Source organism: Panthera onca, chromosome E1, assembly GCF_046562875.1.
Source record: "Panthera onca isolate mPanOnc1 chromosome E1, mPanOnc1 haplotype 2, whole genome shotgun sequence".
Classification (NCBI taxonomy): Eukaryota; Metazoa; Chordata; class Mammalia; order Carnivora; family Felidae; genus Panthera; species Panthera onca.
In genome coordinates this window covers 14,082,121-14,098,245 of record NC_138352.1, presented here as the reverse complement: position 1 = coordinate 14,098,245, position 16,125 = coordinate 14,082,121, and the positions used below count along the sequence as shown (strand labels likewise).

The window sequence follows — 16,125 nt, the reverse complement described above, 5'->3', positions numbered from 1 at the left end:
CGCCCTTCCTGGACCGGCGGGAGCCGGAGGCAGGCGCGTGGAGCCCCTGTCCCCGAGACGCCAGAACCCCCCTGCTGTCCCCGGAATCGGTACAGGAACCACCCCTGCTCCGTGCCTGGCGTTCTGCCAAGCAACGTGTGCCAGAACGCAGCCAGGTAAAAATTGCTACTTTTCCTACTTCACGGGTAAGCACACGGACCCCCGGAGCAGTGACTTACTCCACAGCACGCCGCTGGGATTCAAGCCGACGTGTGCTTTAATTCCAAATTTTGTGCTAAACTTTAACCATCATCGCCAGCGTCTATACCATACCGCAGGTCACGGGATACCCTGTCAATGCTCGCCTGAAGGAACACACCGCGTGGGACCCGGTTCTGGCCCGTAGCAGAGACAGCCTGCCGCGGACCGCTCCTTGCTGGCACCAGGGGACGCACAGAGCCGGGCGAACCAAACCCCTTTTTCGCCCCTCCAGCCCCTCTCTAGCCCCATGAGACCAGATCACTCCCTCCAAATCCCTGGCTACTGAAAGAGGGTCATCGCCCGTTCCCCAGTTCTCGAACCTCACGCCGACCCGGGAAAACAGTGAGTGTCAACGGCACTCACACTGTTTATAAACAAAGGTGGAAACAAGGCCCTGGGCACGATCTGGCATCGAATGAGGTGCAATCGAGAACTGCTGGGGGCAGGCTGTGGAATCATCCTGTCCAGCCTCGAGAACCCAGAGAGCCCGTGAGACACCCCCGCCAACTTCCCAGCCCCCCACCCCAGGGGTCCCTGGCAAATAACTTACGAAGTTTAACAGAGTGTGCAGAACACGGAAGTCACCGGTCAGGCCCAAACTGTCCTTGACCTTCAGGATGACCTTGGCTGAGCTGACGGCCTGATGCAGGTGATGGTACTCCCTGATCTGCCCAACACGGTCACCGATCCAGTCTCTTTGGTCGCTGCTGTCTAGGGCACACATAAGCTGGAGCTCGAAAGTGAGGTTGCTGTATTTATTCACAAAGTCGTTGAACACGACATTGACCTCCTGAAAGGTGATCTCTCCTGACTTCAGATCCTCATACAGATCCTGATACTTCTCGAAACAAGGGCAGTACAGATACTTATACGCTTCTTCGGGCTGGAGTATCTGCCCTTCCAGCTCCTCCCCGGGCTCGCTCAGCGCCCTCGCGGCTTCCGCCCAGAACACCTGGAAGAGGTGGCTGTCCTTCAACCAGTCCATCTTCCTGGCCATCTCCTGGACCTGGGGGCTCAGGCTGTAATGTGTCGTCCTCTCTACATCCGGGGAGGCGGGCGACAACCTCACGGTCACGGCGTCGCTCAGACGTTTACCGTTGAGGTCCTCCGCGTGTTTCCCGATCACCTCTTCCAGATCCACTTGGAAACCACAAAGGAACGTCAGAAGTCAAACCTCTACTCGCGGTACCGTTCTACCTTATTTTCCCCATAGTTACCGTCCTCACTGCCCGAAACGCAACCTGCGTGAACGCACTTGCCGTCATTCTTCCTCAGTAAGGACCCACTGGTCTCCCCACAACCCCCCCTACCCCCCGCCCCAGCTTGTTCATGACTTTCCACAACAAAGCAAGCACGGTCCCTTCTAGGCACCTGCGGGCACATGTGACCGTGTGGACATCGCCCGCCTCACTCCCTCCCCAAACCCGCTCCAGGGCCACAACAGACAAGGTCTTGGAAAAGTCACAAACCACGATGGGCTGGGAGGAGCGGAAAAGATCACAGCCAGAGCAAGGGGGTGGGGGGGGGGGGGTGTGGAATTGAAAAGCAGACCCGCAGCCACGGCCAAGGCCGAGTTGGGCCCCAAGGCGAGGGCCGCCAGCCCGCAGCGGGCGGGCTGGGATTCCCTGGTGGCATACACACAGGTCACACAGGTCGTTGGAGAGGAGGGAGAGAGTAAGGAGGCCTGGATCGAAAGGCTGGAGAAGAAGTCCGATTTTCACGCACACCCCATTCTAGACAGCAGGCCGCCCGCCCGTCTCCACCCCGGCCAGCGACAGCTCTGACGCGGAGCGAGTTTGGCAACGGGAGAATCAGGCGTGCCTGGACGCATGTCCTCCCTCAGAAGACGACGGAGGGGTTGTAACAGAGAGGGACACACGCCGCGGGCAGCGGAGGAGGGGAGGCAGGAGCAGGACCCTGAGAGAGGACCAGAACATGCACACCAGAGGCAGACGGTCCTCCGGCCCCTCCCGTCTCTCCACCCCCAGGACCCCGGCCGCCGGGCCTGTGCCCCCCACGCTGGTCTGACCACCCCTGGGACAGGACCTAACGTGCCCTTGAGGCCCAGTTACACCACCCTCAGGGGCTACAGCCGGTTCGCTAGGCCCCCCCTCTTCGTACAGACGGAAGAATTCCCAGACACACGGGGGGGGGGGGGGGGTCTTTAACGTGAAAGACAGAAAAACATCCACATAAGGACTTGGAGGAAACAAGAAACTCTGGGGACAAAAGGCAAGGGAAACCTCTAAGCCGAAAATGACAATAATCTCAGAAAGACGAGACACCGCGATTGTGAACAGGAGCAAGATTAGCACGAAACAGGGTCGTTTAGAGAAAAATCAAAGTTCTTGTAAGTCAGTGTGACAACTGAGACGAAAAATGCTAAGGGAAAGGCTGGATGCCAAGGGGCCGAAATTTCTCAGAAAGCAGAGCAAACACCAAAGGGACAAAAGTTGAAGAAGAGATCCACGGAAGTGGCGCGGCTGCTGCGGGAGGTCTGGGACCCAACGGGGCGTGTTCCCGCCAGAGGAAAAGTACCAGTGAGACAGCTCACGCGAATTTCCCAGGAGTCAAGGACGTGGATTTCCAGATCAGGAAGACCTACGTAAGCCCAACACGATGGATGGAAAAGCAACCCCGACCTCGGCTCGTCACTATGAACTCTCCAAAGAGTGGGGCCGAAAAGATCGCCAGAGCTTCCAGACAGAGAATGACCAGTGGTCAGAGTCACATCTGCCTTGTGCTTGTCCACAGCGACAGGGACAGTGGACCAACGCATCCAAGATCGGGCAGGATCTCCCCTCTGTAATTCTGCAGCAGCTAACGCTCGGGCCTGGGAGACCAGGGCAGCGGGTGGGTATTCAGGCAGGTCACGCGGAGGCACAGCGATAAACAGCGAAACGACCAAGGTGGCCCGTGCGATGCGGTTAAAAACGGACACGTCACGAGATGCCTCCCCTCCAAGGCAGACACTGCTGTGTGACGTGTGTGGATGGTCCCCTCGGACCCTGCCCCCCTCCCCTGCCCCGGGGACCCTCCACTTGGTCCACGGGGGCTCCCCGGAGTGTCACCTTTTACCAGGTGCTTCACCTCCCCGCACAGCTTCAGAAGACTGTGGACGCATTTCTTCTCTTTCTTCAGAAACCTGAGTTCCTCCTTCCTCCACTCCAACACTTCCTTTACATCCTGCTTCTTCTCTTGGGGTGAAAGGCACTTTCTCTCTGGAAAACGAGAGGAGCCCAGTAGGAGGAGCAAGGGTATCCTTTTCCGCGGAAACCCATCTCTGCCAGCTCCCTTTCTCTTTTAGATTTGTTTTTAACGTTTATTTTTGAGACGAGAGAGACAGAGCATGAACGGGGGAGGGGCAGAGAGACGGAGACACAGAATCCGAAGCAGGTTCCAGGCTCCGAGCTGTCGGCCCAGAGCCCCACGCGGGGCTCGAACCCACGAGCAGTGAGATCATGACCCGAGCCGAAGTCGGACGCCCCACCGACTGAGCCACCCGGGCGCCCCTCTGCCAGCTCCCTTTGAGGATGCTCTGAGGTCACGGCCGCGGGGAGGGACGAGGCGGCTGCCACGTGCACCGCCACGCTGCCCGCACGCCCACGAGCCCAGCCTCGTGGAGAGAAACGGGGCGATCTTACTGGCCCATTCTTTCATCACTTCCCCACCATTTTCCTGAGGATTAGAAACCGTCCCCTCTCAACTGGCCGACAGGAAGAGCCCCTCATCGTAGGAGGATGTGGGTCGCCCCTCTACAAAATACGCGGACACCCGCGGTCCCTGTCCAGGAACCTCAAGTCCGGTCCCGCTGACACTCACTTAACTGCCAGATGTCGAGAAACTGATTGGTGTGCTTCATGATGAGTTCCAAGTGTCCAACCAGGACAGTGCCATCCAGGAGGTCCTCGGTAACTTTTGCGAACACGGAGTCGGCCGTGGCCAACAGCTTCTTGCCATCTTCTGTCATGTTGGCTAGCACCTTCTCATCGGTTTCTGAGCAGGTTGAGAACAGAGTTAAAGGAGCGGGCGCCTGCTCCCGCCCCCCGCCCCCTGCCCCCGCACGACACGGGGCTGCCCCGCGGCCTCCTTGCTATTCTGCCCCCACCTGCACGCGAGACCAGCAAAGGTCACCCTGTGTCTCCAGAAGCGTTTCTCTCCCTTAGCCCGATTCTGCTTTCCGGAAGGCTTCCCAAACGACCTTGCTCATAAAGGTGACTCCCGCCATGGCAGGAGAGGAGAGCCGCACTTCTCTGGCTTTTATTTTTTTTTTTTAATTTTTTTTTTCAACGTTTTTTTATTTATTTTTGGGACAGAGAGAGACAGAGCATGAACGGGGGAGGGGCAGAGAGAGAGGGAGACACAGAATCGGAAACAGGCTCCAGGCTCCGAGCCGTTAGCCCAGAGCCTGACGCGGGGCTCGAACTCACGGACCGCGAGATCGTGACCTGGCTGAAGTCGGACGCTTAACCGACTGCGCCACCCAGGCGCCCCTTCTCTGGCTTTTAAAACCTGAGCCCCCTTCAGCATGCTGAGGGTTGTTCTGGAACTACCGTCTCCTTTAAGCCCCGCGTCTTGAGAATCCGTGCAGCGGAACAGTGGCCTGCACCAGGGACGCGCGGGTGCCCAGCGAGGGTGACCCGGAGGGTTTGCAGGGGGTGTTTTTGCGGAGGCACGTCAATGTGTGGGTTTGCTATTCTGCACAGGTTGGCTCTCTTGCAAAAATGGGAATTAGAATTTTAAGATCAAGCGAGAGGACAGAATTTTTATTTATTTTATGTTTAGTTTTAGTTTTTTAAATTATTATTATTTTTTTAATCTTTATTTTTGAGAGAGAGAGAGAGAGAAAGAGACACAGCACAAGCAGGGGAGGGGCAGAGAGAGAGGGAGACACAGAAACCAAAGCAACTCCAGGCTCCGAGCTGTCAGCACAGAGCCCGACGCGGGGCTCGAATTCATAAACTGTGAGATCATGACCTGAGCCAAGGTCAGATGCTTAACCGACTGAGCCACCCAGGCGCCCCTAAAAGCGACCGTTAATTTTAAAATGTAATTTTAAAGTTACAAATGTAATCTTTCCAAGTGAGTAGCTTTCAACAAGGCTCATGAACCGCTCCCCACCCCCCCCATCAACGACCTTGTTTCATGCACACAACAGCACTGACAGGCAAGACTCTGATGTAACAGAGACGCCAAATCCTCCAACTGGGATTTTTTTGTCCCAAATCCAGTGCCCTTGCCCTACATCTGAATCTAATGACTTACACATAAACTTGAATACGACATTTTTTGGGCAATACGTATCTCCCCCTCTCTGACCACAGAACACTCGGGGCGTGGGGGGGGTGGGGGCAAAGAAACAGACGGTATTTATTTTGTTGTGAAAAGTCGTCAGCATCGGCTTCGACGTGGACGCTGATCTCAGAACAGAGAGTGGTTTTTAGAGCCAGACACACTTGGGTTTGGACTTTAGTTCTTGGTATTTATGTTGGAGACCTCGGGTGAGTCACACTACAAGCCCCCCGCCTCGGCTTCCTCGCCTGAAGAACGGGGATCTTTCGGGACTGTTGCAAGGACCCTACGCTGGCAGTGAAGCTGGGGCATGGCGGGCACCCAGGGAACGGGGGCCACAGAGCAGGATACCCTGGATCCTCTTGGGTTCCTCCCTCCCGTCCCTCCCGTCTGCTTCCCTGGTCGAACATCAACCCGCCCGAGTATCAGGTCTAATACTCTGTCCCCCACCCCGGGGCTCAGGAAGACACAAGCACACGGGACAGACACACTTGCACCCCCCACGGACATACCGTATAACTTGAAGAGATGCTTGATGTCCGGCCACGTGAGCAGGTGCATTAACACCCCATCCATATCATCCACGGCTTGCCTGTTGCTCCTTGGCCAGGACTTGGTGATCACAGCCGACACGAGACTGCCAAATTTCCGCAGGTCGTGATGGGAGATTCTTTCAAGAATGCTGGTCTGAGACTGAACAAAGAGAGGGAAATGCGGGAGGTTTTTCGGGAGGGTTTGCCTTCGAAGGATGTAAATAAACCGCTCGTTCAATAGCATTCCAGAAATCCTCTGTGGTTTACAAAGCCTCAAAAAAAGCAAGAGAAGAAAATACTTCCCTTTTCTTAGGGCATTTCTGTTTCCCTGCATGCCGTGTCCTCACCTAACATCAGAGACGCAGAAACAGAGGCAAAAAATACACACAGACGCACCTGCACGTCACAACCCGTTTCCTCGGGCTCACGGCAGCCTGCTGCGGGTTTCCTGGACTTACCAGGAAGGAGGCCAAACGTAGTATGAGAAAGCCGTTAATATGCATACCCTGTCCTAAACCATGATTCTCAACTGTAATGCGTTCAGCATATACTTTTTAATCCTCCTTCCGATTCCCCACGGAGAGATGGAACATCCTCCTTCTTCAGGTTCAAAGTTTTTATAAAAAGTTTCGGTAATTGGGAAAAAAGCAGGGATTCATTTACAATAGCTACTTTTTGATATTTAAAAGGATGAAGCAAAGCCGTATCCAACAACATACAAAAAGGATTATACACCATGACCAAGTGGGATTTATCCCGGGGGTGAAAGGTTGGTTTAACACAGAACATTTATGGGTTTTTTTTTAATGTTTATTTATTTTTGAGAGACAGAGAGAGAGCATGAGCGAGGGAGGGGCAGAGAGAGAGAGGGTGACACAGAATCCAAAGCAGGCTCCAGGCTCCGAGCTGTCAGCACAGAGCCTGACATGGGGCTAGAACTCACAAACCGCGAGTTCATGACCTGAGCTGAAGTCGGATGCTCAAATAACTAAGCCACCCAGGCGCCCCTGTTTTCGTGTTTTTTTTTTTTTAAGTTTTATTTACTTTTGAGAGCGAGAGAGCGAGAGCAAGCAGGGGAGGGGCAGAAAGGGAGAGAGAGAGAATCCCAAGCAGGTTCTGGGATATCAGCACAGAGTCAGATGTGGGGCTCGAACTCCCCAACCATGAGATTATAACCCGAGGCTGAAATCAAGATTCAAAGGCTTAATCGACTGAGCCACACAGGTGCCCCAAAGATCTGTGCTTTTTTGTAAGTTTATTTATTTATTTTGAATGAGAGAGAGAGAGAAAGAGAGAGAGAGAGAGAGAGAGGCAGAGAGAGAGAATCCCAAGCAGGCTCTGAGCTGTCAGTGCAAAGCCCCATATGGGGCTCAAACTCACGAATGGGGAGACCATGACCTGAGCTTAAGTTGGACACTCAACCAACTGAGCCACCCAGATGCCCCATAACACGGAACATTTGTTAACGTGATACATCGTATCCAGAGAAAACAAATCACACAGTCGTCTCAGCAGACACAGAAAGCGTTCAGACATCCAATGCCTTTCCACGATAAAAACTCTCAACTAGAAGGAATGTCCCCAAGCTGACGAAAGGCGTCTCTGAAAAGTCCACAGCCGACAACACGCTCAGGGGCACAAGACTGAGGGCGTCCCCGCTGAGATGAGAAGGCACGTCTGCACTGGGGGCTCTAATCACACCAATGAAGGGAGAACAAGATATAAGGCATCCAGATTGCAAAGGAAAAAGGAAAAAGATTTCTCTCTGCATACGATGTGATTTTATGTACAGAAAGCCCTAAGCTCACCCACACACAGAGTGGGAGAGGCTGTTCCGAAGGGGTGAGGCTGGGCAGAATCTCTTCCCACTTTGCAGAAAAAACCCTACGTGAGTTGACAGAATCTTTCCAAACTCATCGTCTTCTTCCGTAAATGTTCTGCCAGCCTTTGGGGTCTCTTACTGCACACGAGCTAAGCAAGTGTGAGCAGGTGGTAAAACCAGCCAGCAGCAGCCGGGGCGCCTGGCTGGCTCAGTCGGTTAAGCGTCCGGCTCTTGGTTTCAGCTCAGGTCACGATCTCATGGTTTGTGGGTTTGAGCCCCACATCAGGATTTGTGCCGACAGCATGGAGCCTGCTTGGGATTCTCTCTCTCTTTTCTCTGCCCCTCCCCTGCTCGCGCGCGCGCGCTCTCTCTCTCTCTCAAAATAAATAAACTTACCAAAAAAAAATTAAAAACAAAAAAACAAAACAAACAGAAGACAATCCAGCAGCAATGAGAAGGACATACAGGCACAGCACTGGATTGCTTGATTCAGGGTCACCCGTGAGGGGTGCGTTAGCTGTGGCAGCAGGAGGCTGAGCGGCCTCTCGGGGTCAAGGGTACTGAATTTCAGGACCCTCCCTCTAGGCTACAAGGGGGATGCCCGGTGCCCATTTCTGCACTGGCAGCCGGGGCTCAGAACCAGCGGGCACTGAACGGCCCCGAGCTGATGATGTCAGAGGACCGCCGTGAACCCAAACGCGTTTCCCACGCGGTGAGAGGCTGTTCACCTGGCAGGCCGTGCTCACTGCTTCAATGACACACTTCTCGAAGCATCTCGACACGCTGTCTTCTAACCCCATGGCATCCCAGTGGGTGCTGCAGAAGGCAGAGATCTGGACGAGAGGCCTCTCCTGCAACACAGGGCGATGGTGTGAGAGCTTTGGGGCTGCGCTCTAATACTCTGTGCAATAAAAGCACCCCGATTGTCCTACTTCCCCATACTGCATGGGGTCCCCAGAGTTTACTTCACACCCCACCCCGACCGTGTCCCCTGGTCCCGCCAACTGGAGCCATTAGACACACGAGGCTGAGATGCAGCGTCTCTCTTCCCGCTTTGCAGAAAAAGCCCCTGGCCCAGCAGCTTGCAGAAGCAGGGAGACTCTGAAAAATAAGCGATTCCCCCTCGCTTCCAACTTCCTAAAAAGACCCCTGAGACCGTGGCGTATAAAACTCTATTATGTAAAGGGGCGCCTGGGTGGCTCAGTGGGTTAAGCGGTTAAGCCCATGTCAGGCTCGGTGCTGACAGCTCAGAGCCTGGAGCCTGCTTCCGATTCTGTGTCTCCCTCTCTCTCTGCCCCTCCCCTGTTCATGCTCTGTCTCTCTCTGTCTCAAAAATAAATAAACGTTAAACTCTATCATGTAAAAACGAGTCCTGATTTTCCTAGGGTCAGAGGCTTTAATTAAAAATAAAGACATGGGCGCGCCTGGGTAGCTCAGTTCGTTGAGCATCCGACTCTTGATTTCAGCTCAGGTCATGATCCCAGGGTCGTGGGATCGAGCTCCACGCAGGGCACAGAGCTAAGCATGAAGCTTGCTTGAGATTCTCCCTCCCTCTCCCTCCTTCCCTCTCCCCTGCTTGCATTCTGTCTCTAAAATAAAAAAGGAAAAGAAATGAAAACATTTTTGTTTCCCCATTTTTGCCACTGGAGTTAGTAAGCAATCTGTCCCATTAGTAAGCAATCTGCACATGGGAGGGCTTTGCTCCATAAACCCAGGGTTTCCCTGGAGGCAAGACCCTTTCCCTCATTCTTCTCTGGAATATCACCTTTGGTCAAACTATTAAGGTTGGATCAAAAATGCAAGGTCAGGGGTGCCTGGGTGGCTCAGTCGGTTAAGCGTCCGGCTTCAGCTCAGGTCATGATCTCGTGGTTCATGGGTTCAATCCCCTCATCGGGCTCTGTGCTGACAGCTCGGAACCTGGAGCCCGTTTCAGATTCTGTGCCTCCCTCTCTCTCTGCCCCTCCCCTGCCCTCTTTCTCTCTCCCTCTCTCTCTGCCCCTCCCCTGCCCTCTTTCTCTCTGTCTCTCTCTCTAAAATAAATAAACATTTAACAAAATTTTTTAAATGCAAGGTCATGTCTACCCCACGCCCCTTGCACACCAGGACTACCCATGAAATGCACCGTTCCGTATCTACAGGATGTTACGAATGGTCTGGCTTCATCAACGTGCTCCTGAAAAGAACACCCCGACTTCTGCTACCTGTTTGATTCTTCCTTCCAGGTCCCCCATCAACGACTCCTTCCAGCCATACTCCGCGGGGAAGTTTATTTCCACCAGCCGCCTCCAGACCTGCAAAAGCCCTCATGTCAGTGACAGCCGCAGGACAACTAAGGGCCACGATGAATTCTACGAGAAAGGAAAGACTGTTATGGCAGCTCCAGGGGCACGGGACACCTGGGTTGTGACCGCGTCTCTGTCACCGTGTCAGTGGCGAGGCAGGGCAGCCATCCTCGTCCCGGTCTTTGGAAAGGAAGGGCTTCGACAGGACCAGGCAGCCGAGATGCTCCTCCTACCGTGTAGCTGGTCTCTATGCTGAACGTATCTGTCTCCTATTCTAGCTCGAGAAACTCCGAACATAAAACAAAAGTTGCAGGAACGGCCCGGTGAGACCCCTGTTGCTTCAACTGGATTCCCCAGTTGTTGGTATTTAACAGCTGCTTTCTCGGTCTCCTTCGTGAAGCGTTTTCTCTGCAGAACCACGGGGAGAGAAGGTGCAGGCTCCGCGCCACGTGGTCCTCTAAATACGTGGGAAGGAATCTCCTGGCATCGTGGCCCTTCTGCCGCACGATCACGGTGCACGCGTCACGCTCAGGGCGGTTGGTGTTGGCGGGACCCTGTCCCCTGACGGGGGTGATGGGGAGGCCGTCCATTCTTCTGTCTGTAGACTGTCTCTCGATCTGACTTGACTCCTAATTCTCCCATGAGGACAAGCAGATCCCCGACACCCCGCTTCCTAACGCTCACACCCACTGAGTTCAGCACTCGTGGATGAAACCTGAGGGAGTCCACGATCACCGCCGTGTTACAGATGAAGGTTGTGACCACGCGGTTTTCTCCACCTTCGTTGGCTGCATTCTCCAATAAAATGAGGAACTTCTCTTTCTCTCCCCACCCCCTTTCTGTTTCTGTAAACATGTTTCAAGGATTAGTGAGCTGTCTGTTGTCCAGTCCCGGCATTACTCGTCCGGATGACCAAATTGTCCCAGTTTCGGCTAGTAGTCCCTCCGGACGACCTTCTGTTTCCTTTTTTCTAGAAACGTGGAATGACTCTAGATTTACAGAAATATCGCAAAGATGCGACGGAGTGCCCACGTACGGCCAACTCGTGTTCCCCTTGAGTTCGTGCCTTACTCGGGCACAGTACGGCTGCCAAAGCTCAGAAACGGTGTCACCGGGTGCCAGGAGCTAAACGAGCGACTGTCCCGGGAGCTGGTCTGGGACGCTGGCCTGCCACGAGCCCCGCCACGAGCCCTGTCTACCACAGGGGTGTCAGGCCGTGGGGCCAGCTGTCCTGCCTGAAGCCCAGGTTTCTTTTAGTGGGGATGGTAAAGCCAGGCCTGGGGGTGCTCACGACGCTCAGGGGCCTGGCCGGCATGACTTCAAGGCCTTTCAGTGGAGAGAGCTGGGAGCCCCTCCAGCCCTCCAGGTCACGAGCTCACAGCAATGCCACGGGCCCCTGGCCCTCTGCCACGTCTGCTTCTCCACAGTGAGAAAGACGCCTGGCTTCCGAATCCCTGTGCCCGGTGCTCAAACAGACAGCTCCAGAAGCGCTCCGCCCATCCCACTACCAACAACGAAATTTCTAAATAAAGCTCAAGATTGACGTGCGTTTTCTTCATTTTGACCTCAGACTCTGTCCCTCCGAGGGTGAGTGATAGGACTTCTGTGCTCCAGGCATTTGGATTGATGCCCCCTTCCGTGTGGAGAAGGGGTTAAGTCTGAGACGTACGAGCATCACCAGCCCTGTTCACGCACAGGGTCAGCTGTGTGATTTTACCACTATCCCGTTCAAGTGTCCTGGGAGGCAAGCACCTGCTGAAATCTGGGTCGAGGGGGTTCAGGGGGCCATCCGGTTGGGTGGCTCATCCCTTCTCTACCGCTGCGTCCTGGCAGCTGGCTAGTCTTCAAGAACACAGCCCGGTTCGCCCGCTGTGGGGCTCTGATGGGGAGTTCTTGGGGCTGGGCTGCCCGCATTTCGGTCCACTCTCTCGTCATGTCCCCCAACCCCGTCACCTCTTCTGTGAGACGGGGCTAACAGCCACACCTGCCTCAGAGTAGATGTTCGGCTACATTTTAATCAGTGTTATCTTACCATTATTAATCACTGCATTTAACTGAGAATCCTCTCGTGTCGATGGACCACAAGCCAGGCTTCACTCATTCTTAACGCTTGGGGGATTATTCTGCCCACTTTCCCCTTCAAGTAACTCTTGCCTTTTCCTGCCTTTTCCAGCCAAACCACCTGCCAGCGTCCTTGCTGAAAGGGAGCCCTCTCCCCGCAGGCCCCACGTCTCAGCACCTTCCCCCGGGGCCTGAGGCGGGGGGGGGGGGGGGGGGCCATGGCGGACCCCACCAGGTGGACCGTGGGCAGCACGACCAGCCCTGGCTGTGCATCCTGGGGACAGAGCACGGGGCAGCGTGCCGCGTCAGTGCCTTGGCCCCACACAGCTCACCTTGATTTCCTCCCGGTATCTGAAAGTGACCTGCGACCAGTAGATGAAGAACATGCTCTCCTGAAAAATGCTCTGAAGCCAAGCTCTGGTCTTGGCGACCGTCCCCTGGAAGACCGTTTTCACGGAGTTCTTCTTCCCGGTCTCCTTTCCTGGGCCTTCAGCTGAATCCGGCTGCTGAGGGAGAGAGAGGGAGCGTAAGGGTCCCCGCACCGCGACTCGGGACATTCTGGAGACGCCACTCCCCCTTCCCGACCCGCGGCAGGTGCTCGAGAACCAGCCACATCGGAGTCACATGAGCGCATTCGAGACCTCAGCCTCGCCTACGTTTCAAGGCGCTTCGATTTCGCGGGACTCTGCGGCTTTGCTCCGCAAGTGGGCGGCTCGGGCAAAGCAGAGGGCTTGGGAAGGATAAGCCTTCTGTCCCTGTGAACCCCCCCCCCCCCCCAGTGCAGCGACAGCACGGGGGGACTCCGCCTTACCAGCGAGCAGGCCACACCAGGCCGCCTTCTCCAGACTGGCTGGGAGAGGACGTGCCCCAGTGGCAGAGCCTCCAGCAGCCCAGAGATGCCCCCACTGGTGCACCATGCAGACCCCTGCTCCTTGGACAGAGGTAAACCCGAGGCCGCTTCCGTCCACACTTTTTTCCCACGAGGTTTCCCCTACTCCGAAAAATCCTTTCTCCCTGGGGCCAGGCTCTGGCCCTGGGGTCACGGGCCCTGGCCCTGGGGTCACGGGCTCTGACACTGGGGTCCGGGCTCTGGTGCTGCCTTCCCCCGACCTGGACATCTACCATGAAGCAGATGGGCAAAGAGCCTCACCTCAGCAGGGGCCATGCCCCGAAGCCCCAGGAAGGCCCTCCCAGCTCAGCACTAGCCTCTGTGCTTCGGCAGTGCCCCGCAAGGTCAGTATAAGTGTCAGGACCCACACCTGGATCAGCTGTCACTCCGCCCTCCGGGGGGCTCCCTGAGAGCCACCACATGCCCCCCCCCCTCTGCCTGGTGGCCAAGCAGATTGGGTTCCTGCCCTGCAAGCTGATGCTGTGGAAGAGCTGGCAACGGCTCACAGACAGACAGACAGACAGGCAAGCATCTGCTCGCTAAGCACGTAGGTGCCTAGTGGGGAAAATGCCAGGTGTTCTCTGGGCACATGAAGGGGACTGTACCCAGCCTAGGGCAGGAGGGGGCTCTGTCCGTAAAGATGGGGGCAGGGGGAGGAGGCCCACCAGGCCAGCGCCAGATCAGTGGATGCCAAGTGGGCGCCATGGTTCTCAGCTGAAAATTGGGACACGCCCGCCCTTGCCTGAAATCCCCGAATGGCACAGCACCTTCTAGAACAATCCAGAAGCTCAAGCACGGTGTGCCTGCCCTGTGATCTGGCCTTCTCTACACCTTGGCTGCATCTCCAGCCACACTCCACTCCCCGAGGGCCCTTGAGAACAGCGAGGTTCCTCCTCCCCGACCCTGTGGGGGCTCTTCACTCCTCGTAGGAACCCCGGCCCTGCCCTCGGTTCCCACGGCACCTTACGGACACTCCAGCCTACCGCCTGTCACCTGTGTCACACTTACACGTTCCCTGGGGGGCCCCCACGAGGCCTCCTTCTCTTTTCCATCACCTACACCGGGCACAGGGCCAGGCAGAGACGGGCAGGACGTGGACAGCCCAAGGCCGAGCACCAGTCTGAAGCATTCCCACACTCCTGGCCTTTCTGCATCTGGTGTCCCATCAATGCACTTAACCCCCTGTGTCAGGACCCACCCAAAAGCTTGTTAAAAACTGATCATACACTTTTCAGTTCAGTTTTGCTAGCCTTTTTGTTTCTATGGCTGAGGTAGAATATTTTCACCATGTTGTAGATTACACTGGTCTTAGAGTCCAACCACCACGTAAGAGCTTTTTCTGCGGGAAAACGTATGTACGTATTTTCACGTACATTTATGGAAGTGGACACCTACCCGTGATTAAAGTTTAAACAACAGCAGAATCATCTTACCAACGTTTATTTTAAAATGTGTCTCAGGGGGCGCCTGGGTGGCTCAGTCGGTTGAGCGGCCGACTTCGGCTCAGGTCACGATCTCACAGTCCGTGAGTTCGAGCCCCGCGTCGGGCTCTGTGCTGACCGCTCAGAGCCTGGAGCCTGTTTCAGATTCTGTGTCTCCCTCTCTCTGACCCTCCCCCGTTCATGCTCTGTCTCTCTCTGTCTCAAAAATAAATAAACGTTAAAAAAAAAAAATTAAAAAAAAAAATAAAATAAATAAAATAAAATGTGTCTCAGGTATTTGAAAGAAGAAAAATTAAAAGAATAAAGTCAAAACACACGCGGAATTCTTTCACGTCGCTAACATCCCAGCTCTGGCTCCTACTCCGGTTAGCAAGCAAACGGTCAGTCTAAACATAAAGTCTCATATCACCTGCAGGGTGATGCCCAGCATCTCAAGTGTACTAAGAGTACAACGCGGAGAAAGGAAGAAAGGTCTGCCACGAGCAAGGAGGGGTGTGAGTCCCAGACATGCAGGGGTGAGTGAAGCAAGCAGGCACATGAAGCAGAGTGTGCGAAGATGGCCAAAGCTCATCTTGGGCGGCAGGAAACAGAAGAGGGTTCCCTTTGGGAGGCGTGCAGCGGGAGAGGGGACAGGGCGCCGGGGTCTCCCTACAGCTCGATCCTGGAGGGGGCGCAAGGGCGCGCACCTGTGTGCAGAGGCGTGGAGGTGTGCATGTTGGGTGCGTGCACTTGGCCGCTGTAGTTAGGTACTAGTGTGCAGGAAACGAGGTCGAGTGGGAAAGACCACGCCCGGACGTGCGTTCTGGGCACACATCCGCACCGCTCTGGAGTTAACCCCTGCACTGCCTGCCTCCTTCCCTCCCTCCAGTGGAAGCCCGCGGAGGGTAAGGGTGCAGACGCCGGCTCACCAAAACATCCTCAGTGCACAGAACAGAACCCGGCACAGGGCAGGTGCCCAACATACATTCTGAGGACGCTGTCACCCATTCTGTGGCCCTCTAGCAATCCTAGAGCCAGCCGATCTCCCTCCTGGAATTGAGGCCGCTCGAAATTCCAGTTATCGTGGGTGCGACACTGTGTGTGTGGGGTCCACTTACCACTAGAGATTTAAGTACAATAATTCTGCGAACAATCTCGGCAGATAAGGCAGGCAGCTCATAAAACTTTGGGTCTTTTGTGATTCTGCAGATAGTTTCGTGAAGTTTCAGGCACACAGTCAAGTAGGACTGTACCAAGGGCTCCTCAAGAATCCTACCCCGCAAAGAGTTAAGAGAAATCATTGAAGTAATTTAGGAGAAATGAGACAACAGTACCCGTTAACCATGATGCGTTCCTTCCCTTCCAAATCCCTACGAGTAAGGCAAAAAAAAGCTAGGGACGTGTGTCACCGCAGATTAAGGTACTACGTAAATTTGAAACAAAAATCAGAAAGGTACAGGGAGAGAGGGAGTGAAGACAGTGGAAAAACAGGTGCGGTGCATGGGGTCTCTTCCAGCTCTGTGGGGACCGGGCCCCGTCGTCCCTGGCTGGCACATGGCCAGAGCCAACGGGGGCGAGGCACAGC

General features: G+C 55.0%; 1 protein-coding gene across 3 annotated transcripts in view; it reads right to left on the bottom strand.

Annotated features, from left to right (window-relative positions):
* The window catches only part of RNF213 (ring finger protein 213), a 105,331-nt gene that overhangs the window by 55,560 nt on the left and 33,646 nt on the right, over positions 1-16,125 (bottom strand). For 2 of the 3 annotated variants that reach the window (XM_078438035.2, XM_078438036.2), the window contains 8 exons: positions 15,659-15,812; positions 12,563-12,736; positions 10,089-10,178; positions 8,616-8,738; positions 6,045-6,225; positions 4,063-4,236; positions 3,312-3,461; positions 791-1,380 (listed from right to left, as the gene is read on the bottom strand). In XM_078438035.2, coding sequence (XP_078294161.2) covers positions 791-1,380; positions 3,312-3,461; positions 4,063-4,236; positions 6,045-6,225; positions 8,616-8,738; positions 10,089-10,178; positions 12,563-12,736; positions 15,659-15,812 — 1,636 coding nt within the window. The remainder of the gene's footprint in view (positions 1-790; positions 1,381-3,311; positions 3,462-4,062; positions 4,237-6,044; positions 6,226-8,615; positions 8,739-10,088; positions 10,179-12,562; positions 12,737-15,658; positions 15,813-16,125) is intronic. The other variant, XM_078438034.2, reaches the window with a different exon arrangement.